Below are 24,814 nucleotides of genomic sequence, written 5' to 3'. Positions count from 1 at the left end.
AATAAACTTATTATGGTAACACGGATACTTTATTCATTTGTAAATGAATATAAATTGACTTGTCAATTTCGTCACATCGTCAGCACCTGCTTCGATTTAAACCTACTGTAAATGATAAAATGATCTCTAAAATATTGCTATAATTTTGGAAAATCTGCCCACTAGAAAAAGAACCGGAAATGACCTAGACCAAATCCCATATAGGCGGAACCATTAGATTCCATAGATTCAATTATTACCATGGGGGTTGAATCAGATAAAAAATGGTGTCATGTTTCAAAAATCGTTAAACATTCATTTATTAATTGCATTATATCGACAAGTTACAACGTTTTTCTAATCGTAGTTTAATTTGTCACGCAACCCCGATCGATAAACTAGATTTTATCTTGTCATGCCTCATTTTGTCCAGTAACTCTGTATGTTTATGACGATCTGGTTTATTTTGTGGTTCATGACATAATCTAGTGAAAAATGTAAATAATGAAGGTGTATCCTGGAGTTTATCAGAGGAATGGGGTAAAAAATGATAATAAGAAAAATGACGGTGGTATCTCTCTGTTTGCAACGAGCTTGCGGCATCAGACTACGGAATTTTTCAACAATTCTTCTCTCCATGGCGTCCGGTATATTGCTGAGAAGGACCGACCATTTTGTGAGAAGTAAGTATTATTCTAGTGGGTTTCCACTGAGTAACTCGCTTAGCGAAATTCTGTTCAATGTTTTTCAAACGGCTTGATAAATAAACTTCCTGTATTTCGCAGATTTATGTGGTTTAGTTTCTGCGCGGTAGGAGCGGTGACCACATGTATAATCATTGTCAGTTTATGGGAGAAATTTCAAACTAACCCGACGATAACAGGTGCATTGTTTTAAATATTTCCTACTACAGATATACCTCTATAATAAGCATTCCAAAATGAATAATCATAGTACCGCTTTTTTAACACTTCTGATAACGGCAAGAAATTGATATCATATTTGTCATTCTCTGAGATTATGTCTGCAGTTGAGTTGCCCGATTCTCATAATCCTTTATTCGGACCTTAAATCAATGACGGTTTTGTAGGTTTGGACACGGATTTTCACAACTGGGAGGTGCCATTCCCGGCGGTCACAATCTGTGATATAAATCCGGTCGATGAAGAACAGCTGCAACAATATATTAACGAGTAAGAATTTTATGACATGGGGCACGTTGTTGAGTGGGAGTATAATTTGTATAACAGACCTTGTGCAACAGTAAGACTACCAGAAAGAATAAACAAAGCGCTTTCACAACTCAAGTGTAGTAGTAGTAGGTATAGTGTTCGTAACAAATAATATGATCTCGAGTAGCTCGAAAAAAAATTCCATTACTTTTTATAGATCTTTTGTTCAGTCGTTCTTTTTAAAGTCGTTTATTACCTATCTTTAATCGGCTTCTCGTTACAGGACATGGGGAGACACTCCTCCCTCTCACGCGGCAGACATGCTCCGCTGGCTTGCGACTCTCAGCTATCCCACAATAAAAGAGCGCAGTAAACAATTCGCCATAGACCCGGAGCTGATCGGTCGAGGATCTGACGTCATGTCTCCACCAGCCGCAGATCCTAAGACGGCTGTTTATAGGGTAGGTAAACATCAAAAAGAGCTTAATTTTACTGTGTAAAATATTCCATCATAGCTTGCGGTATAATTGCGACTCTCAGGTACAATAAAGGAGCTTAGTAAAGAATTCGCCATTGACCCAGAGCTGATCGGTCGTGTCAGACGTGATGTCTCCACCAGCCGCGGATCCTAAGACGGCTGTTTATAGGGTTGGTAAACATCAAAAAGAGCTTCATTGTAAAATATTCCATCATATTAATTAGCATGCGCTAATTTGTGACTCAGCATTGCTTATAGTTGATTTGTGACTCAGCTTTCTCACAATAAAAGAGTACAGTAAAGAATTCGCCGTAGACCCTGAGCTGATCGGAAGAGGTTCTGATGTGATGTCTCCACCAGTCGCGGATCCTAAGACAGGGGCAACATTTTTCCTTCCCCATCACACGCCTGGCAAAGCGATTGCTGGTTTCAGAATCTGTTACAGTTTCTCCTTTATAGAAGTTGGAGAGAAGACCAAATTCCTAAACATTTTTTGTAGGGTAGCATTTCTCCCATAGCGAGCTGTAAAAAGGCAAACATACTTTAGGATGAATTCCATTCTGTTTATACCTATCTAAAAAAATACCATACCATACCTAAATCAAAAAATCTGTTTATGGGCCATTTTTTACCCCACTTTTTTTTAGATTTGGATTTTTTTATGTGTTTTCCACTCAGAATCGCGAGCTCTTTCAATCCTAATAGGAGAAAAAAGTGTCCCAAGGTTTTTTCCCATTCCGTTACCACTTTTTCATACATTTTGTATGGCGGTAACGGAATGGAAGGTTCGAAAAAATTTATGGAAATCTTGGGACATTTTTTTTCTCCTATCAGGATCGAAAGAGCTCTCGATTCTGAGTATGAATCGCGTAAAAAATACCCATGTTACAAAAAAAGTGGGGAGGACAACTTTGAAAAAACCGGCCAAGAGCGTGTCGGGCCACGCTCAGTGTAGGGTTCCGTAGTTTTCCGTATTTTTCTCAAAAAACAATTTTCCTAGAAAGTCTTTATAAAGTTCTAATTTTGTGATTTTTTTCATATTTTTTAAACATATGGTTCAAAAGTTAGAGGGGGGGGGGACGCACTTTTTTTTCCTTTAGGAGCGATTATTTCCGAAACTATTAATATTATCAAAAAACGATCTTACTAAACCCTTATTCATTTTTAAATACCTATCCAACAATATATATCACACGTTGGGGTTGGAATGAAAAAAATATCAGCCCCCACTTTACATGTAGGGGGGGGTACCCTAATAAAACATTTTTTTCCATTTTTTATTTTTGCACTTTGTTGGCGTGATTGATATACATATTGGTACCAAATTTTAGCTTTCTAGTGCTAACGGTTACTGAGATTATACCGCGGACGGACGGACGGACAGACAGACATGGCGAAATTATAGGGGTTCCTAGTTGACTACGGAACCCTAAAAAATGGCCCTTATATAATTTCTTCTAGATTGTTCGTCATCCAGATTCCTTGTTCTACGAATGCGAATGGAAGGGCGATTCTGAAGAATGCTACGATCTGCTGGCGCCTGTCTTCACCGAGATGGGGTTCTGTTACGCGTTTAATTCGAGGCATGCTGAGACTACTTGGCCATGGTGAGTAAATAAGTAAGCACATAGCTGCTCGTAATGGGCGCGACAGTACTCGCAAACAGTAGGTATTTACTTTAATTCCTTTTTACTATAAAAACAACGAAAGATCTTATGCGCTCTAATGTTACAGGCAATCTCAAACTGAATCGGAGCCATTCTCTGAGGCCTTTATCCACGAGACAGACGCCAAATGGTCCTTCCTGTTCAACTCGTACCGCAACGACACTATCATTGATGTAAGATACATCATATATCTTTAGTATTTTTCTATTCGCCATTTCGGTGGTTAACACAAGCATACAAACAGTCGGATGGTAAGCAGTCATTATAGTCTACGGATGCCTATATCTACAGACGTATTTTATGGGCGTTGCCGACCCTTAAAGGTATGTACATTGTACACACCGTATAGACCCTCGAGTCCCTTTATTTATTCTAATATTCCTTTAGTAGATAAAGTAGAGAAATTTTAATAAATATGTAAGGACTATTTTATCGAAAGGTACCTACAAGGTTATTTAGAGACATGCTACCTCTATATCCATAGCCCTTGAATTTTAAAGCATCTACAAGCTAGGCCACTAATGAACATTCAGTAAAATTGTTCTTGGATGACCCCCATATATTTTGCAGTTATAAATAAGGCAATTTCAGATTTACATCCACGCAACCGAAGAGATGGCGGGCCTAGAACAAAGTGCCCAACACTCCTGGGACCGTCGCGTAGAAAAGGTTTCCTTCTCCGTGAAACACACATACACGACAGAGGACGCACGGCAGCTGTCGGTACGTCAGAGGCGCTGCGTTTTCGCCGACGAACAGAAACTGGAGACCTCGAATATATACACTTACTCGGCCTGTATGAGACAGTGTCGTATGCAGCAGTGCAGGGCCGCTTGTAAATGCGTGCCGCATTTCTACCCTAAAATAGGTGAGCAGATAAGTTTTTCAAATTGTCTCAACTAAGAACCCTTATAGTTTCGCCATGTCTGTCCGTCCGTCCGCGGATAATCTCAGTGACCGTTAGCACTATTAGGAAGCTGAAATTTGGTACCAATATGTATATCAATCACGCCGACAAAGTGGTAAAATAAAAAGTGGAAAAAAATGTTTTATTAGGGTGGGTAGTTGGGTACCCTATCTACACGTAAAGTGGGAAGTGATTTTTTTTTCATTGAAACCCTAACATGTGATATATTGTTGGATAGATATTTAAAAATCAATAGGGGATTACGAAAATAATTTTTTGATATTGTTAATATTTTCGGAAATAATTGCTCCAAAAGTGAAAGAAAAGTTAGAGGGAGAACTTTTGAACTGTCATGTCAGTTTAAAAAATATGAAAAAAATCACAAAAGAACTTTATAAAGACTTTCTAGGAAAATTGTTTTGAACTTAATAGGTTGAACAGTTTTTGAAAAAAAAAATACGGGAAACTAAGGAATCTTACACTGAGAGTGGCCCGACACGATCTTTGCCGGTTTTTTGTCATTCAGAGCCAAATGGTATCAGATTTGTGACATTTCGTTAGTAGGGTCAGTTTTCCTTTGTTTTTGTAGATTTCTGTAAAATCAGTTTCGTTACCATCTTTTTGTGTGACACACTGACGTCATACAGGGCCATGCAGTGGCGTTAGCAACAAGCGTATCTACGTGCTCTAGACCAGTGTTGGCCGAACGTCAATGCAATTAACCATTAAAAATTAATCATTGAAAACGTTAATTGCCATTAACCATTGACAATTGACGGAACATTAATTGTTAATTGCAATTAACACCAATTGCCATTAACGTTAATGCATTTCGAAAAATTAACAATTGAAAAGGATTAATGGCTAATTGCTACACAAATCATTAAAAATTAAATTAATTGCTCATGTAAATTGAAAGTGTCATTGACAATTAACAATTAACAAAAATAAATTGTGTAATTTAAAAAAGACGAAACATATAAAAGTTTTAAGTAGGTAGGTACTTATTTTGAGATTTCTATACTGCTCTTCGTGAACCCTGGTTGTGGTTGTACCTAGTGGAACTCAGGTTTAGTGCAACATAAAAACAAGCCGTTTTCGTCATCCAACTCGCCTTGATGAGTATTTGGGTGAGCAGTACCCAAGATAGAGCTGATGCTGAACCCTGGCAGCACCTAAGGGAACTTCGGGTTTGGTATAACATAGGCAAACGTTGTTTTTGTCATAGGACTTGTCATGATGAGTACTTGGGTGAGCAGTACCCAAGGTAGAGCTGATACTGAACCCTGGCCGCACCTAGAGGAACTCGGGTTCGGTATAACACACGTGTGTATATGTCGCACCAAACCTGAGTTACTCTAGGCACTGCCAGGGTTTAGGCCGGGTCATTCTGCTGGGCCTTATTGACTCACTGAAGTTTGTTTTCATATGATTTATAATTTTTAAATACTTTTAATAAAATAGTAGTACCTATCAATTATATGATATGAACTATCATAAAAAAAGTAAATTAATTGCATTAAACATAATTGCAATTGAAATCAATGATCATAAATTTTTATTAACTTTAATGGCATTAATCAGACAATTACAATTGCATTGACAATCAATGGCATTAAGCTTCGCAAAAATTCAATGGCCATTACATTTAATTGCAATTACCATTAATGCAATTGATTAATTTCGAAATCAATGGCCAATGCAATTGTCAGTATGGCTTTCGCCACGGTCGCTCTACTGGTGATCTTCTAGTGTACCTAACTCACCGCTGGGCTTCGGTCATTGAGAGTCAAGGTGAGGCATTGGCAGTTAGCCTAGATATAGCGAAGGCATTTGATCGGGTCTGGCATAGGGGCCTTTTGTCGAAGTTACCATCTTATGGACTGCCCGAGGGATTATGCAAATGGATTGCCAGCTTTTTGTTCGGCAGACGCATACGAGCCGTAGTAGACGGTAGCTGCTCCGACAGCATGGACATAAACGCTGGCGTCCCGCAAGGTTCTGTGCTGTCCCCAACGCTGTTCTTGCTGCATATCAATGACATGTTGTCTATCGGCGACATTCATTGCTATGCGGATGACAGTACTGGGGATACATTTTACACGGGCCGTGCTAATATCCCTCGTTCAATGGTGCTGGAAAGTCGTGAAAAGCTTGTGTCGGACATCGAGAGGATTCTGTCCGGAGTCTCGGTGTGGGGTCGGGACAACCTAGTCTGTTTCAATCCCACTAAGACACAGGTGTGTGCGTTCACCGCTAAGAAAACCCCATTTACTGTGGTTCCACAGTTCCAAGGCACGGCCCTTGCCTTGTCAGGAAGTATTGGGATCCTCGGAGTCGACATTTCGAGTAATGTCCAATTCCGGTGTCACTTGGAAGGGAAAGCTGCGTTGGCATCCAAAAAGCTCGGTGTGCTCAATAGAGCGAGGGGATACTTTACTCCGGGGCAAAGACTGCTCTTGTACAAGTCGCAAGTTAGACCCCACATGGAGTACTGCTGTCACCTTTGGGCAGGAGCACCTGGATACCAGCTTGGACCCTTTGACTCGATCCAGAGACGCGCTGTACGAATTGTCGACGATCCCAAACTCACGGGCGGTATTGAACCCTTAAGTCTAAGGAGGGACTTCGCCTCCTTATGTGTGTTCTATCGCCTGTACAATGGGTTGTGTTCTGAAGAACTGTTTGACATGATGCCAACGGCCACTTTTCATCATCGCACCGCTCGCCATCGACAGGGCGCTCATCCACACACCTTACAACCTAAATGGTCGCGCACCGTACGGTTTCAGAGGAATTTCCTCCCACGAACGCTCCGGCTGTGGAATGAGCTCCCTGTCGAGGTATTCCCGATGAACTACAGTATGGGGTCCTTCAAAAAAGGAGTGTACAAGTTTCTAATGGGTCGGCAACGCGCACGTGACACCCCTTGAGTTGCGGGCGTTCATAGGTTGCGGTGACCGCTTTCCATCAGGCGGGCCGTATACCTGTTTGCCACCGACGTGGTATAAAAAAAAAATTTATTAATGGTTAAATAATGGCAATTGTCGATTACGGCCAACACTGCTCTAGACTTGAATTCCATGCGTAAAAGTAAGTACATCAACTGTTTTAAACGGACGGACCGGATGAGTTGGAGATTGCTCTACCGATGAGAGCATTTCTTTAGTTTGAAGACGATATCAACTGTTCTTAAATGTTGGTGTTTTATGACTTGCAGATGGCTACCGACATTGCACAGTGTTGGAGCTACAGTGTATCGCGGAGCACGTTGATTCCATAACAGACGTATCCTGGTGCAATTGCGAGCTGGGTTGCTCGCACACGGTGTACGAAGTGGAGAAACTGACTGAAGTAGAGTAAGTTAACAGTCGGTACACAGTGACCTGTCAAACCTATGGTAAAACTGCGAGCAATTGTTCGTACGTGAGCACGGTGTTCGACTTTAAGAAGACGAATAACTGACCTGAATCACGTGTTGCCTCCCTGTCACACTAACTCACAAGTGCGACAGAACCGCAACACGCGGTTCGCGGTAGACCCACAGCTGTTCTAATGACCAATGGTTGAAGGGGAGCCTTTCATGTGACTTGCAATAATTCAAGTATTTTATTTCAGTACGAGCAAAGGACCGATGTCGACTACGTCATTGGAGACGGAATTCGTATCTTGGCCCATGGTGCGATACAAACGTGAAGTGTTGTTCGGCTGGGTCGATTTGTTGGGTGCGTACTTGAGATAAACATTTTATAAAACGATATCTTACTAAAACAAACGTTATGTAATAACGTGCTATTGGAATATCGGGTTTCGTAACATTTTCTTTATTGTTTAGTATCTTTCGGCGGCATCGCCGGCCTTTTTCTCGGTTTCTCCTTACTATCGGGAGTGGAGCTTATCTACTTTTTCACTCTTCGAGCCTGGTGTGCCGCTGTGAGAGACAGAGAAACACTGAAACGTGAGCGGGCGGAGCGGCTAGCTCGCCCGAAGCCGCCTTACGACCTTAGCTTAGTGCCATGGTAAGTTTTCCTGTGTTAAGGTACTCAAGTTTACAATTGTGTACCTACAGTTGTAGTGCGGGTTTCCTTCGTATTTTTCCGGAAACGTTCGTATTTGTCATGCTAGTTCAGATGGTGTCAGTACATCTTGTACTGAGACTGACTGAAATAGTATGACACGTTCGTACCTTTCCGTCACAATACGAAGGCAAATCTTTTCGCACTACCTACATCTATATCGAGGGTTTACTGGTGAAACCTGATCGAGATAATTTGTCTCTGAAATAACATTGTTTAAATTGCACATAGTTCGAATTTCAAAAACCAGATTGCTCAACTTATCGGGTTTCATTTCACCAGTAAACCCTCGATATGTATGTAGGTTGTTAAATTGATGAGCAAATGATGATTATAATTTTAGAACAAAACGGGACTTAATCGCGTAAACACTTACATTCATCAGACACCAGGTGTGTACAAGATAGATTGCAGCTGTGGTAGTTCCTATATTGGAGAAACCAAACGCACAATAGCGGTAAGGGTCAAGGAGCATATCGCGGCTGTCAAAAACCGCCAAATTAATAAGTCTGCGGTAGCTGAACATCTGCTACAGTCGGGACCAAACCACTGGATCGAGCTCCATAGTCCCAAAATTCTATCAACGGAACGTCTGTTCTACAGCAGAAAAGTACGTGAAGCGATTGAAATTAGGAACCATCGAAATTTCAACCAAAATGAGGGACAGGGAATTTCTTCTTCGTGGAATCCAGTGATTAGCAAATGTAAGCGTGAAAATACACCGAGGGACACACCGGCTGATGTCGTGAGTGTTGTGTGTAGGCAAAGTGACAACCCTAGCGCAAAAGTGAATAATCAAGAACAAGTGCGGGTAGTTCGAGAAACTCGCGCGGCTAGAAGATGTTGATGCAATTCCTCGCCAGTCTACCCGTGACCACGAACATAATGTAATGTTCGAAACGTCGGGCTAAATATAAATGTAAGTGTTTACGCGATTAAGTCCCGTTTTGTTCTAAAATTATGAGTGCAAATCGTGTTAGTCTAAATCAAATGATGATTGATGAGTAAATTGATGAGGAGGCACTGAAATGTTACGACATACCGTTGTAAGTACGGAGTACAGCGTGGGGCCAAGCCAGAAAAATAATTCTACATACCTAGTGGGAAAACCTGCGGACCCTGCCTGCTAAGCCGCGGTCCTAAGTTCTAATCCCGGTAAGGGCATTTATTTGTGTGATGAGCACAGATATTTGTTCCTGAGTCATGGATGTTTACTATGTTTATAAGTATGTATTTATGTACAGTATGCATATCGTCGCCTAGCACCCGTAGTGCAAGCTTTGCTTAGTTTGGGGCTAGGTTGATCTGTGTAAGGTGTCCCGCAATATTTATTTATTTACTGGTGTAAACTACAATAGTATGTGGAACAGCATCAAGTCAATTTAGGGTCGGTTGCATCAAACCCTCTGTCTCCGTTAAAGCGTTCGTTAAATTTTATTGTATGGGAAGTTCCATACACATCTGCTGCGTGACGATGATGTGTCTGTCAAATGTGGTTGATGCAACTGGCCCTTAGTCTGAATAATAACTAACGTTACTTTTACAGGTGGAATCAACCTCCAGCGCCTCGCAGCGCGCGTCCGCTCCTCGTGAGGAGCAAGGACCAGCCACCACAGTATTCTCCACCGCCTGGTTACACTACATTCTTACCTTAGAGGATGCAGGACGTTATGTGGTCCTCGCCTGCTTTTAATACTATTCTGATTAAAGTTGCTAAATACATTCTTGTTTTATTTGATGCTTAGTACACTCGAGGACTTTTTGTTGAGTCATTTAGATGTCACAACAATTTTGTTATTTCATAGTTAATAAAGCTATGACGTGTCCAGTATAAAATGAGCTACAATTGGATCAACAATTCAAGTCCTAGTCCTACCTAGTGTGCCTACATATATAATACTAGCTTTCACCCCCGGCTTCGCTCGCGTTAGAAAGAGACAAAAAGTAGCCTATGTCACTCTCCATCCCTTCATCTCCACCTAAAAAATCACGTCGATTCGTCGCTCCGTTTTGCCGTGAAAGACGGACAAACAAACAGACACACACACTTTCCCATTTATAATATTAGTATGGATGCATAGCTTTTTATGGATGTTTTTCCAGCTTAATTTTCAGGAGTATGTTGATAATTGTAAATATCATACCATATTGTATGTAACCATTTACAGATGTAGCGCTAAAAGAGTTGCCTTCGAATTGTTACCAAACCTTGCGAACGTGTCATGCTATTTCAGTCAGTCTCAGTACAAGATGTACTGTTGACCTTGACTGAACTAGCATGACAAATAGGAAGGTTTCCGAAGGTAGGAATCGGCTTGTGTGGACCAGCCGCTGCTGCTGTTTGTTTGTCCGTCTTTCACGGCAAAATGGAGCGACGAATTGACGTGATTTTTTAAGTGGAGATAGTTGAAGGGATGGAAAGTGACATAGGCTAAATTTTTTCTCTTTCTAACGCGAGCGAAGCCGCGGGCAAAAGATAGTTGAAAATAAAAGGAAGTAAAAATAACTGTGTGTACGTGTGTGTGTGACTAAATAAATGGATCCATAAAAACTTTATAAAAGCAATATTTGATTGAGTCACATTTATATCAATTATTAGTGTAATCTTATACTGCCATATGTCAGTAATTGCTGGGCACCATGTGGCGATCTTATCAGGGCTTAGTAGAGTCCGGCCAAGCTAATTCTTCACTTTACAAATAATGTAATAGACTAAAAGTAAAATTATTTTGAGAAGCCCCAAACGTGCCTAAGCGCTCTACGGTTTTTAAGGTTCCGTACCAAAAGGAACATCCTTATTTTTATATATGAAATATGATGTCAAAGCTGGTGCGGAGATAACATGAATGCTGCTATTTCAGGCTGATATTTCAGGGGCTTTTTACACGGTGCAAGAATTCGTATACGAGTTTGAGTACATTGATGCGGTTGCCGAATTTGTTTCATACTATTTGTTTGTAATAAATTCGACGAACGCATTAGGTGAACGATTTAATAGCGCCCTTTGATTGGTTGAAAGTCTGTAATGTAACTTAAAAAACGTATACGAGTTCGCGTGACGTGTGATAGGCCCATAACTCCCATAAGTACATAGATACTATACTAGTAAGTAGATAGGTATAGTAAAATAAAACATAATTTGTGCTATTCGAATAGTTTCACTTTATTCCTATTTAAGTATCACACAAATATCAACCAAATAACTGAACTATAACGTCTATAACAAGCGTTTTATTTTGGAACTACACTCGTCTTTTTAATTAGCTAGGTTAAAACTATAACAATTAATAAATACCGGGTGTTCCTGTAACAGAAGCGGTAAGGACATAAAATGTAACCAGCGGGCGTAGCAGACTAGTTCGATAAACTTTATCGGATCGGTGCGTCCCTATCGCATTTAGTTTACAAATAGTGCGAAAAGGACGGACTGACATTATATCGTTTATCACGCGACCATTCTTGCCTGTCTGTATTCCTTAAAATGACCAACATTTAGGGCCGGTTGCATCAAACCGGCTGTCACCGTTAAAGCAGTCGTTTTTTATTAGTATGGGAAGTTCCATATACGTCTTCTGCGTGACGATGATGTGTCTGTCAAATGTGGTTGATGCAACTGGCCCTTAATAACCGGCTGTTAAATGTAATTTTTGTGTTTTGATTTTATTATAGATACTTTGAAAAATATTATAAGAAACAATGTATTTAGAATGAATTGTAGAAGAAATTTTGGATTTAAGTACATAAAAAGTCACTGTAAAAATGTTCTTCAGTTTGAGGCCTACCTATAGCCTAGATTGCTCCAGTTAGAGGAAACACTCGGTATATGAATAAAGCATTGACCATGTGATCTGCTGAAATGCACACTCTGTGTACATCATTTAATGCAGATTTTTTTTTTTATAAATGTGGGTAGGTAGGCAGTTTCCAAACATTATCTAAATGCGGTATTAAGCAACATATTATGTTGTTCTGTTGTGCCGACAAGAAATTATTTAATATTGGTCACGGAACTAGGAATTAAATAGAAAGTTTCCTGGTGTGCATTAACATACTTTACATAATATGTAAACTTGTAGATATTTTCTGATCAACAAAGTTATAACATTTTCATTTTACACCAGCTAATTAAAAATACAATAGTAGGTACATATTTATAACATTTTTGACCTAATGTAAATTTACTTACAATGTCATTCATATTTTATTACGTTATTGGCATTATATTTAGAGATTATGGCTATGCGCACGGTAGTGGGCTCTGATGGTGATTCTGATTACAATGGCAGCTATTGTCAAAAAATAATTATATGTGGTAGTGCACGAAAAGGGACTTCAAGTTGTGCCAACCCTAATAATTGCTACGTAGCAATGCAAGCGAATCGCCTGATCGAGACCCGTATGTCTTTTTTAAATTTATTTTTAAAGGACCTTTATAAAAATTACATATCGGCGGTTTTGACATACGATGTTGAACATTTTCCATGACGTTCTGTCGTGCACATAGCTTATTGACATGACCCCCCCTTGAGCCTAAGTTTGCCATACAAATAGACCACGTGACCCCCTCCCCCTGGGGCTCCGGGCCATTGCCACGTGACCCCCCCTGGGCATGAAGCTGGATCCGCGCTTGCGCGGCGTCGTATTTGTACACGAACATCGCTCATAACGCCGTAAGCGCCATCGACAATAAGGTCTCTTTACCCAGATAATGTCACATAAACTCTTAGAAATTATGGAACTATTCATAGCAAACTGTACGTTTCACAACAGGGTATTCAAGACCATTGACCTAATTATATCTAATAAACATTATCTCTCCTTAGGGATCATCCATTGATTACGTCACACGAAAAATCATGATTTTTGACCCCTCCCCCCCTCCTTGTCACAGCTGGTCACATTTGTTAGACTTCCCCCTCCCTAGTGTGACGTCACATATTTTACAAATTTACATGTAGAAATTATTAGTAAAGGCTCTCTTGATACTTCAAAAACGAACGACAAAGTTGCATTTTATCCACAAGAGTGTTTGCACTCTTATTTCATAGAAGTTTTAACTTCATGTACACAGCTGGCTGGTAGAATAAACGTTTAAATGGTGATTTTGACTCCTTAATGTTAAAAAAATATAAATCAAACTCAATTGTTTGATGTTTTGCAGTTAATATTTTCCACGTGTTGGTATGTTATAAATTTATTTAACCTACGTGCCTTGAAACCCCCGCAACGCTCAAGATTCCAGTAGTTCCACATTTTGAATCGGTCTACAAAATCAATACTACTTATATGTTTATGAGGTATTCATAAAGTAACAGTTTAAAGTTCGTGTTAGGGTTAAACCCTTAGATTAAGATAAATTTTGAAATGCGACGTCACGAAATTAGGAACCCTCCCACCCCCTTGTCACACATTGTCACATTTCATCGACCCCCTCCCACCCCCTTAACGTGTGACGTAATTTATGGATGATCCCTTAGAGGTTTTCGACATTTTTACAAAATTTTATGACCAGTTACTAGGCTTGTGTCGTTCACGAACTATGAACTGTTAGGAATAAAATCCCATCAATGACCGAAATGAACTGAATCTTTCCATGCTCTATGAATCGGTCTTTGCTCATTTAGTTCAGTATAGAATCGGCGAGCGCGAGCGGTTTGGAACGAGAACGAGTGTGTGACAGCGCCGAGCGAGAGCGAGAGCTACTTAGCAGAGTAACACAAAAACGTCAAGTTTTCATATTAAGCTTCGATTACTTACAACCTTTCGGCCCGGAATGTTATTATCTGTGGACTAAATATTCGTATCATTTTGACACTATTCGTTTCCATTCGGTCTGATCTTTCCGACCGCAGTGGTCGCTGGTCTGGCTGAACTAAATGAGCAAAAGAACTAAAAGAGCGAACTAGTTCGTGGGAGCGATTGAACGAGATCGGAGCGCTCCGATCAACGAACGAAACGGCACAAGCCTACCAGTTACAATGTTGGTATATTTGAAATAAAGCTTCTCTTTTGGTGATGACAACAATATAATGTTAAAATAATAGAACGATGGATGCATAGCCAACATGCCAATCGCTTACCCTCCTGGAACGAAACGCAAGTGTCACTGTTACATTAATATGGAAAAGCTATAGAGGCACAAAAAGTGTTTCGTTATCATAGCGCAAGCGATCGTCACCCTGGCTAGGCCGGCAGGTGTCTAATACGATACAGAATGTATCTTCGACTTTACACACATATTTCGGTAAATAAATCTTTGCATTAAAGTTAGGACGCTAAGCGGGAAGACGCGCCTGATTATTTTATATCTGGCTCGCTCAGTGTACTAGACCGAAGTACCAATATTATGAGCGAGCAACAGAGATAACAGATGGCGTGTCAATGTACGAAATTCTTTACAGTTCACGGCTTTACTTTAGTGAAATAATTACATTAGGTTAAAAAGTTACTAACATTAAGCACCCGTTTCACTGAGCGACGAAATGTGAAAATGCAAAGCAACGATTTGGAAAATCGATTCAAATACTACTTCCCTACAAATTCAGCCTCTATTTACAATAAAATTAACTAAATAGGATTTCGCTTAAAATCGTAAGTACTTTAAAATTAAGATATTGCCCAATATAGCTAATATTCAAGTAGTAATGAGGTAACTGTCGTGTTTGATGATAATGATAAATGAAAATTTACTATTACGAGTTTATTTTTGAATCATGGGGTAAATCGCCCTAACAATGGGCAATCGTCCTAAATCAAATGGATTAACTGAGCGCCTTAACAGTAAATTAAACGAAACTAAATTAAAGAAAAAATGTGATTAAGGCCTCTATTGACCAGGATTGAGAATTTCATTACAAAAATTAAAGGTGATTTCATGTTTTTATGTATAAACTTTTTAAACTGGGTTTTAATTTATGTCTACTTGTTCCTGATTCATGGATGTTTTCGTATATATTTATCAATGGTTATCGTCGCTTAGGCAGCTTTTCTTAGTTTGGGGTTAAGACGATTTATGTCTATGGTTATTTCTCGTCAATGGTTATGGCATGGTTAAGGCGATTTACCCATCTTTTTATTTCGATTGGGTAACGTTTTCACCTCTCCCCATCTTTAGGATGGCATTATGTCACGCATGAAAACAGTGGAAGTCGTCATGAGGCAAATTTTCGAATTTCAAACTCTCAATTCGTCAGTAAATTTTTTTTAAACGATGAAATTCTAATTTTGAAATACACATAGAAAGTCGTATGTTTTTGCCATTTCTTTTAATTTTTAGTAGAATTTAAGTGCCTAGTAGTGAAGATATTATTGAACGAAATAACGGAAATTGAGCGGTGGAAATTGAAAATCGGCCTCTGTGGTTCCGTGTGGCTATCGCGTTTGAATTTTAGTTGTCATTACATGACAATAATTCATCGTATTCCAATACTTTGGTTCATATAGTGCTCAAGATTCATAGATTATAATGGATTTGTAAAGTATAAGAATAAATCGTCCCAGCATTTGACAGCTGAAGAAATTGCGCTATACTTTACTTTACCACATGTTTTGTGGTCACTGTATTTACCTAATTCAACTTTTTACAAGTTACTGTATACGTGCTGTATCATCGAAAACCATCAACGTTGCAGCGCGTATATTTCTTTCACTTTACAAATCTGTAGCCTTACTAGGAGTTGGACAATAAACGATTCGTTAGGATCAGGTAACTTACTTCTTATACATCTCGCTCGCACTAACATGTCGGTGCGTGCGAGATACATACATAAAGTTAATCACACGCTAGCGTAATATGAACTCGTGGTAAGAGAACTCATATAATCATTGAATCTTGACAGCGAAAAAGTTACCCAATCATTTAAAACAGCTTAGGCGGCTGCATAAATAGAAATTGACTTATAATTTCATTTGGCTACAACTATTTATAAAATAAACATTTTCTAAAAATTAACGTCTGTTAGACGGAAAAATAATTTACCAATGCTAATAAATTGAAATAATATACTTGTATAATATTGTAAACTACTACAGAATAATATGCGGAGTAGGTAGATGACATTTGGTTTGAATTTTTACTATAAAGTATACTTAAAACATTTGATTTCTATTCAAATTAAGTAATTTAAGGTATAAGTACATATTGTACGCAAGAACTAAGTACGGCTTAGATACTCACTGAAAGAGTGGGAAAACATTATCTGCTAGTATCAGATTCTCACACCACCATATGACTCCTACTTTTGCCGACAACAATAGGAACCAGAACCAAGTTTCAGAGTCAATATTCATTATCAACTTTTACATATAAAACTACAATAACATGTATCTACTACATTTACCGTAAATTGTGCCATGTGCAGATAGCCTTATTGTAATATTGTCTTTATTTCAATAAAATAAAGTAAAAAGTCAAACCAAGTTATCATCGACCTACTCCAAACAGTAAATGTAACTGAGATCCTACTTCGAACATCGATAGCAGCTGGTTGTCCAGCATCTGAGCGAAGTTCAAAGTGCCTACCACGCGGGTTCTTGGTCGCGAGAGTCAAGGCATAGTGTGTAGTTATGGTTTACTGTGTGTTATAGTGCTGAACGATGCTCCCTACTCGATGTTCGCAGTAGGCTCTGCATATCTCAACAGAGAAATTATCTATAACAATATAACAAGTACCGCAGCTAGGTTGGGACAGGGTGTAACTACTTTTAAAACAAAATAGCATAACGCTGTCGAATCACGGATTCCTGAGCCGTCGGCATGTGCTGTGGAAAAGGGTTCTTAAAAGAGAAAATAAGTACCTATTGAAGTTTATTTTGAAACTTTACATTGATTTTACTAACACATTCACTGCCAGACAAAAAATGACGCACTACGTCAGAAACGCCCGCTTTTATGGCGATAACCCGCAAAGCGGGTTTTCCGGCATCTGAACAAAGTTCACGAGTGCCCACCAGGCGGGTTCTTGGTTGCGAAAGTGTTAAGAAACCATTTAAATAGTGTTTAGTGTATTTGAGTTAAGAGCCCTTTTCCTTTAGACGGAATTGTTTGATTAAGAGCGTGATTTCTGCGTAAGAATAACTTCTGTTTTATTGCACAAAATGAAATAAAATCTACAAATTGCTGGCATAAATGCCTAATGTCTAATCTACCAGCCATCCACTCTGGGCTAAACAAAGTGAGCGACATTTATTTACTGGGTGTCTAGCTGTCTAGCCAATGTACCAATGGTTTTCGCTGCGTAGCGAGGCAATGAAAAAATATGTGTAAAAAATGCACCTACGAACAGAGAACCCGCCTGGCGGGTGGATGATGGCAGTAAATATGAATAGTGAAAACAACCTGTACTCTTACGCAGAAAATTTTCTCCTCAACAAATCGTTTTTCAAATTCATAATAATAACATTACGCGCGGTAATACATATACTGGTTACATAGATTACATAGTCTGGCTACAAAACGGAGCCAAGTAGATATACTTGGTTATTGTTATTACATACACTTTTGACACATATTACAAGTTTTTGGTTTAAAAATCTAACCGATGCCATTAAATCGCAACTACATTCTCATTTTGAAACTTTGGGAGTTCTTGTAAGAGCGTTTTCACATTATCCAATCCGATGTCGGATGTAGGAAGGATGTCACAGGCAAATGTCAAAAGGATGTCACAGATGGATGGATATGTTTAATATCCACCAATGACCTTAGTGGAACCGCTTAGCTTAGCGCTAGTGGGAACGGGTTCGACTAAGCTGACTGGTGGATATCAAACACATCCACAGCGCATCTCTGGTGGAAAGGCACCCTTATACAAAGGACATCGGTCCTGCATCCGATATTAGATCGGATAATTTGAAAACACACTGGCTCTTAATCAAACTAGTGCAGAAAATGTGTTTCCGCAATTGTCCTTATCGCACTAACGTGTCGTCTCACTTACGTGAGTGCGAAAGAATTATTGATTTGAAATATGAAAACTGGCTAGGTAAAGACATAATGTGTGTATATTTCTATACAAAATCTATGCAATCGCGGATACCCGCGAAGATTTTAGGTCAGCAACTGAACGCGAACATTGAATAAAGACTTTTTAACCCGTAAAAGGAACTAAAGTCAGTACATGATTTGACCTTGAAATATAATACAAAATGAGCTAATGATTCTAAAATACTAGACGAGCAGCGAACGTAGAAAAATGGCTTTTTGATATTTAAATGAAGTATATCGAATTGTCGCTGCTTATGTATGTCTAGTACAAATACATATTTAAAATGGTAATTAAAGATGCTCAAGTTGACACCGTGTGTTTGTGACGTTAGAACTAGCTTTAGACTAGGCGAACGTAGGTAAGTTTTATCAAGACAATTTTGTATGACTTTAAAATAACCAAACAAAACAAAGAACCGTGCGAACGCACAGCTTTTGACGAAAACACGTAAAAATGGTTAAAACTTAAATCAGGGGTCTCCAAACTTTTTAACCCTAAGGTCAAACCTATGTTGCCATGCGGGCCATAGTTTGGAGACCCCTGGATTAATGTATTGTCATCTAACGCGGGCCTCTTGCGGATCTCACAGCCGTTGAAAAACATTTACTAACAAAAAAATCCGCAACGCGCCTCGCTACTAGAAAGGAACAGAAAAACATCTCCCTTGGGGAAACAAAAACACCGCTCCGCTTCACAGATAAGGTAAAGAAACAGAGATACATCTCGCCTGGTTTCCCGACGCGTGTGAGAGCGTGTGCGTGCGTGTAGCGTCAGCACACATGCGCGGCGTCCCCAGCGACGGGCTGCTTGTCGCATCGGCGCCGGAGGCCGCGGAACATGTCGTGGAATTTGTGCGTATCGGATAGGGTTGCCTGGAAGAAAGGATTAATTAAGATTATAGTGAATGAGTGTAAAATCATGGAAGTATCAGGTATCGCTGGGAGGACAGTGTGGCGGCGGATCAGCGTCGGCTTCGTGTCAGTGACTGGCAAGAGGATCGGGACAGGTGGCGATCTCTTGTTTCAGAGGCCAAGAATCACTTTTGACCATTGAGCCAATAGTTATTTGGTTTTAGTAAGTAAATTCAATCCGCCATTAAACTATTGACAACATTTAGATCACATAAATCATTTTTTTAATTTTCTTTTCCGCATGTTTAGTATAAAAAATCTTAAAAATAGTTTAAAGGGGAAGTGACGTTAAGACGATACGGTAGGGGTCAATTCTCCATACAAACGCTCTCGACTATTTCCTCCCTGGTTTTTGAAGATAGAGCAATGATTTTTTCAACATAGATTGTTATTATTTTTATCTGTGTCGGACCGTTTTGATTTTTTTGATATTCTGCTTTTTAAAGATTCTAGAGCTAATCAAAAAATTCCAAAAACGGCCTTTTTCATTGTGGCGCAAAAAAGGTGTGATACTCAAGATTGGTAACAATTAACCAAAAAAACTAAACGATCCGACATAGATTATTTCATTGTTATTCAGATTCTCAAATTTCGTTCCGATTGATTAAGTTTTGAAGGAGGAAAGAGTCGAGAGCGGAACCTCGATTTTAAAGATTTTTTTGAAATATCTTTTGACTGAGTTGTTCTTAATGGACAATTTTTTTTCGATAAATCTAGTTAATAACAATTGTATATTTAACTAAAATTTCCAAGTTGAAAGGGGGGCTCCTTTCTATTTTAGCATTTTCGCTACCGTATCCTCTTAAATAGCTGATTTAGAGCTGCCACTATATCAAAAAAATCTTCCAGTTGGGATGTCACTTGAGTTTGACAGTGAAACTTATCACAGTTCGTAGCAAAGATATTAAAAAAATCATGGCTTAGTCTATGATTCGTAGTCATTCACTAGTGGTTGACAGTGACACTTGACAGTCAGGCATACCGGACTGTTTAAGCTGACTGACTTACTACCTTGCTAACTTTTTTTTAGGAATGATTTTGTCGTTTTTTTAGGTGTATGAAACAACACATGTGACGTCACGAAGCTGTGTCTTGACGTTTGTAACTTACGCTCTTTCTGCTCGAAGCAGTAATAAAAAGGGAATTTCTCATTAAAATAGCAGTTTTTGGAAAAATAAAAAAATACGTGTATCTTTTAGTATTGAGTTCTTTCAAACCAAACAATAAAAAGTAGTACTCAAAAATATGAAATGTTGTCAATTACATATGCAAGGTTGTCTGGTAGAGATCGCTCTTTAGCGATAAGACCGCCTGTTGTCTGCCTCTATTTATAATCATTTGTTTTGTCTCCACTGTATCTTTTGCTGAGGTGTGCCAATAAAGAGTATTCTATCTATGCATTGTATTTTTTTTCTTACCTCGATGGCGATGGCCAGTATGAGATGCAGCGCCGGCACCAGCAAAAGGTAAATGCGGAAAATGTTCTCTTCTTGAGCTTCCCACTGCATAAAAAAAAACATTTATTGGGTCATACATTAGATGGTGACCTAGCGGTAAGAGCGTGCGACTTACGATCCGGAGGTCGCGGGTTCGAACCCCGGCTCGTACTAATGAGTTTTTCGAAACTTATGTGCGAAATGTCATTGGATATTTGCCAGTCGCCTTTCGGTGAAGGAAAACATCGTGAGGAAACCGGACTAATTTCAACGTTAGATTATACATTCAAAAAATATTTTCTCAGCATTTCTTATTAATGGAAAGGATAAATTTACGCAAGAAATAAGGCAGGTCCAACAACGCTACCTTGGGGTACACCGGAAGAAATTAACGACTTTTAGCTGACATGACAACCAATTTACGTTCTTTTTGATCTGCTATATAGAGATCCAATATATAAATCTAAAAATATATTCCTTACTCTGACGACATCAAACTTTATAATCTTAATGAAATGACAGAGAGTATCAAATGCCTTTTATAAAATCAAGGAATCCCATACATTAATCTCTTTAAATTATTACATACCTTGAACGCCTTTACTTCCATGAGGTCTGCAAGCTCTTGCCATGGGCAGAACAGGAGCAGTACAACAAACACCGACTGTGTGACTAGAGTCAGCACCATGTAATCTGAAATTGAATTTAAAGAGGTAACGGAGTTGGAAAAAACTTAATATGGAGAAATTTATGTTGAGCTTGTTGAAAATGAACCGTCGCTTTTTTCCGCGATCGCACTATGTGGCATTTCCGTCTTACGTCAGCTTATATGGCTGGCAAAGACATACATTACTCCGTATAGACAGATAAAGTCTAAGAAAAAAACGTACCTCAGTACCATACAGAAAAAGGTACGGTAGCCTAGATGGCGTTACACCTTTGGGGTACGCTCAGCTAGATGGCGCTAATATTAATATTTGACATTTAATAAGGCCCAAATTGTCAAAACTGAGGTTCAAAAGTTTTAAGCCTGTGTCAAGAGATGGCAGTCTATGCACTGTGATTACACATTTTACTTCGACAGTAACTCTCTACACGATGATTTTTAATCCGTGAACAGGAACCATTTTTTCTAACTCAGTAATTGATGGGGATTACGGTAAAATAGTAATTACGTGGAAACAAACTTGTTTTTTTTTTAATCCTAATTTTAATTTTGAGTTAAATTTTATCCTAAAATCCTTGTCACTCTACTACCTTATCAGTTTTAATGAGTTTGTAACCTTTACAAACTTATTAGTAATTGACAATTTATGAGTAAATTTTGTCATTGGCATTGTCAATTACTTTTGTCATACGCGTAAACAAAGTCAGATTCGTGGATATTGAATGAGAAAATTATAATTTATTTTCTAAAAGTCATGCCTCAACCATATCCGTACTCAAATATCGAGCGCTACGATAATAATATCTACGATAATAAACGTTTGTCGATACAAACAAACAGCACAAGACGAACCCAACAGTTATTCCACGAACTTCATCCAAACGTCCCGATTCCCAGACACAATTTGATAAACCGCATGCACCAAAACCTACGTGACTTCGGACAGTTTACAGTGCCGCAACATGCTCAAGCACCCGGACGACCTCATCGTCATCCTGACGATCTGGATCGACGAATCTTAAGAGGATACGGTAGCGAAAATGCTAAAATGGAAAGGAGCCCCCCTTTCAACTTGGGAATTTTAGTTAAATATACAAGTGTTATTAACTAGATTTATCGAAAAAAAAATTGTCCATTAAGAACAACTCAGTCAAAAGATATTTCAAAAAAATCTTTAAAATCGAGGTTCCGCTCTCGACTCTTTCCTCCTTCAAAACTTAATCAATCGGAACGAAATTTGAGAATCTGAATAACAATGAAATAATCGATGTCGGACCGTTTAGCTTTTTTGGTTAATTGTTACCAATCTTGAGTATCACACCTTTTTTTGCGCCACAATGAAAAAGGCCGTTTTTGGAAATTTTTGATTGGCTCTAGAATCTTTAAAAAGCAGAATATCAAAAAAATCAAAACGGTCCGACACAAATAAAAATAATAACAGTCTGTGTTGAAAAAATCATTGCTCTATCTTCAAAAACCAGGGAGAAAATAGTCGAGAGCGTTTGTATGGAGAATTGACCCCTACCGTATCGTCTTAATATTCTTTGCTCGGGATCCTCGAAGGAGCACTGGGCAAGCAGCAAGAAGATTTCAAGTGAGTCAATCCTTCGTGTGGCGGCTGCTTAACTCGTCCGATTTACATCCCTTTCATTTTCGACCTGTGCAAGATATTCTACCAACAGATTTTGAAGGGAGGGTTGCTTTCTGTCAGTGGTTCGAGAGAAACATCGAAACCAATATCTTGTGGTCGGATGAATCGACCTTCACGCGTGTCGGTCAATTTAATGTCCATAATGAACACTTTTGGGCTGCCGAAAATCCACGGCTCACCCGAAGAAACGCGTTTCAAGTGCGTTTCTCGGTAAATGTGTGGGCAGGGATAATTAATGAGACATTAATTGGACCCATATTCATAGAAGAGAGATTAAATGGAGGAAACTACCTAAATTTGCTAAGGCATATGGTGACAGAACTGTTGGACGAAGTGCCCCTGCGGAATTTGAACAACCTGCATTTCCAGCATGATGGTGCCCCTGCACATTTCGAACATAGGGTTCGCGACTACCTGAACGCGGAATTCCCTGGGCGGTGGATCGGCCGCGGCGGTCCCATCGCATGGCCTCCACGCAGTCCAGATCTCACTCCATTGGATTTTTACCTTTGGAGTGACGTAAAACGAATTGTTTACGAACAAGAGTCCAATACTGTCCAAGAACTCCGCCAAAGAATATGCAACGCATTTGACGAAATAAGGGCTAGCAATTCTCTCCGCAGAATTAAAAATAATCACAGGCGTCGAGCGGAGCTGTGTCAAGAACAACACGGTGGTCATTTTGAACACTTGTTAAATTATGTTTAAAATATTTTTTTTTATGTTTTAGTTGGTCAGGTACGCAGTTGCTTTTATTGTTTTTATTTACGAGGGGTGATCCAAAAGTAATGATAATTGAATACTTTTTGCATCGGATTAAAATAAATAGGTATGCCGTTACTGTCCACAAAGACTCCTTAGTAAATAAAAAAAAATAAAAATAAAAAATATGTATCTGTCAGAGAGTTGCATTTGTTTTTTCACGAGCAGTCGGAACAATATCGCAAAAATGGAGAAAACTGAGGTGAGAGCGGTTATTAAATACTTCTGTTTGAAAAAAATGTGTACTAAAGATATATACGCTGAATTAGTGGGAACACTGGGGGAGTCCGCTCCGCCGTATTCTACAGTGGCACGCTGGTCAAAGGAGTTTAACTTGGAAAGAACATCCACTCAAGATGAACACCGCGAAGGCCGTCCATCTGTCGCCCTTACTGGAGAAAACGTAAAAAAAATTAATGATCTCGTTTTAACAGATACAAGGATGACTATCAGGCATCTAGTTGAGCTCACAGGCATCTCGTATGGCAGCATTCAAAGAATCTTAACTGATGAATTACATATGAAAAAAGTCTCCGCTCGTTGGGTGCCTAGAATGTTAACGGCTGAACAAAAGAAAATACGTTGTGAGATTTCGAAGTCTAATCTTGAAAAATTTCAAACTGATCCCGAAACATTTTTGCGTCGGTTTGTAACCATGGACGAGTCTTGGATCCATCATTTCGATCCTGAGACCAAACAGCAATCCATGACCTGGAAGCGAGCGTCGTCCCCTACACCGAAGAAATTCAAGGTAGCAAGCTCCGCTGGTAAGGTCATGGCTTCAGTGTTTTGGGATGCTGAGGGAGTCATAATGATCGAATACCTGGAAAAGGGAACCACTATTACGGGCTCCTACTACGCTGACCAAATACGCAGATTGAGAGAGGCAATCAAAGAAAAGCGGCGGGGTAAACTTCGAGCTGGCATCCTGTTTCACCAGGACAACGCACCGCCCCACAAGGCCGGTGTTGCGATGGCTGCCATCCGTGATTCAGGGTTCGAATTGCTGGAACACCCCCATATTCGCCAGACCTAGCCCCCAGCGACTTTTATCTCTTTCCACGGCTGAAGGAAGATCTTAGAGGCAACAAATTTTTGAATGATGGCGAGGTAATGGCCGCT

General features: G+C 39.4%; 2 protein-coding genes across 3 annotated transcripts in view; one reads left to right on the top strand and one right to left on the bottom strand.

Moving 5' to 3' along the window:
- Positions 1 to 350: 350 nt before the first annotated feature.
- Positions 351 to 9,993, top strand: LOC125226135 (sodium channel protein Nach-like). 2 transcript variants are annotated; one of them, XM_048130022.1, is made up of 11 exons: positions 351 to 662; positions 765 to 862; positions 1,070 to 1,172; positions 1,435 to 1,612; positions 3,091 to 3,236; positions 3,364 to 3,469; positions 3,888 to 4,164; positions 7,424 to 7,562; positions 7,822 to 7,928; positions 8,039 to 8,222; positions 9,826 to 9,993. In XM_048130022.1, the coding sequence occupies exons 1-11, from the start codon at positions 484 to 486 to the stop codon at positions 9,932 to 9,934; spliced, it is 1,626 nt and encodes a 541-aa protein (XP_047985979.1). In that variant the 5' UTR covers positions 351 to 483; the 3' UTR covers positions 9,935 to 9,993. The 2 variants fall into 2 exon arrangements, with proteins under 2 accessions (XP_047985979.1, XP_047985980.1); XM_048130023.1 differs by lacking the exon at positions 765 to 862 and having other exon boundaries at positions 562 to 662.
- A 7,973-nt stretch (positions 9,994 to 17,966) lies between these two features.
- The window catches only part of LOC125226118 (polyamine-transporting ATPase 13A3-like), a 37,819-nt gene continuing 30,971 nt past the window's right edge, over positions 17,967 to 24,814 (bottom strand). The window contains 3 exon segments of the mRNA XM_048129986.1: positions 17,967 to 19,137; positions 20,595 to 20,678; positions 21,202 to 21,305. Of these exon segments, the coding sequence (XP_047985943.1) occupies positions 19,036 to 19,137; positions 20,595 to 20,678; positions 21,202 to 21,305 (290 nt within the window). The 3' untranslated portion in view covers positions 17,967 to 19,035.

This window comes from Leguminivora glycinivorella, chromosome 5, assembly GCF_023078275.1.
Source record: "Leguminivora glycinivorella isolate SPB_JAAS2020 chromosome 5, LegGlyc_1.1, whole genome shotgun sequence".
In the NCBI taxonomy this organism is placed as follows: Eukaryota; Metazoa; Arthropoda; class Insecta; order Lepidoptera; family Tortricidae; genus Leguminivora; species Leguminivora glycinivorella.
Note: the sequence above shows the minus strand (reverse complement) of the source record. Positions and strands in the feature narration are given on the sequence as shown.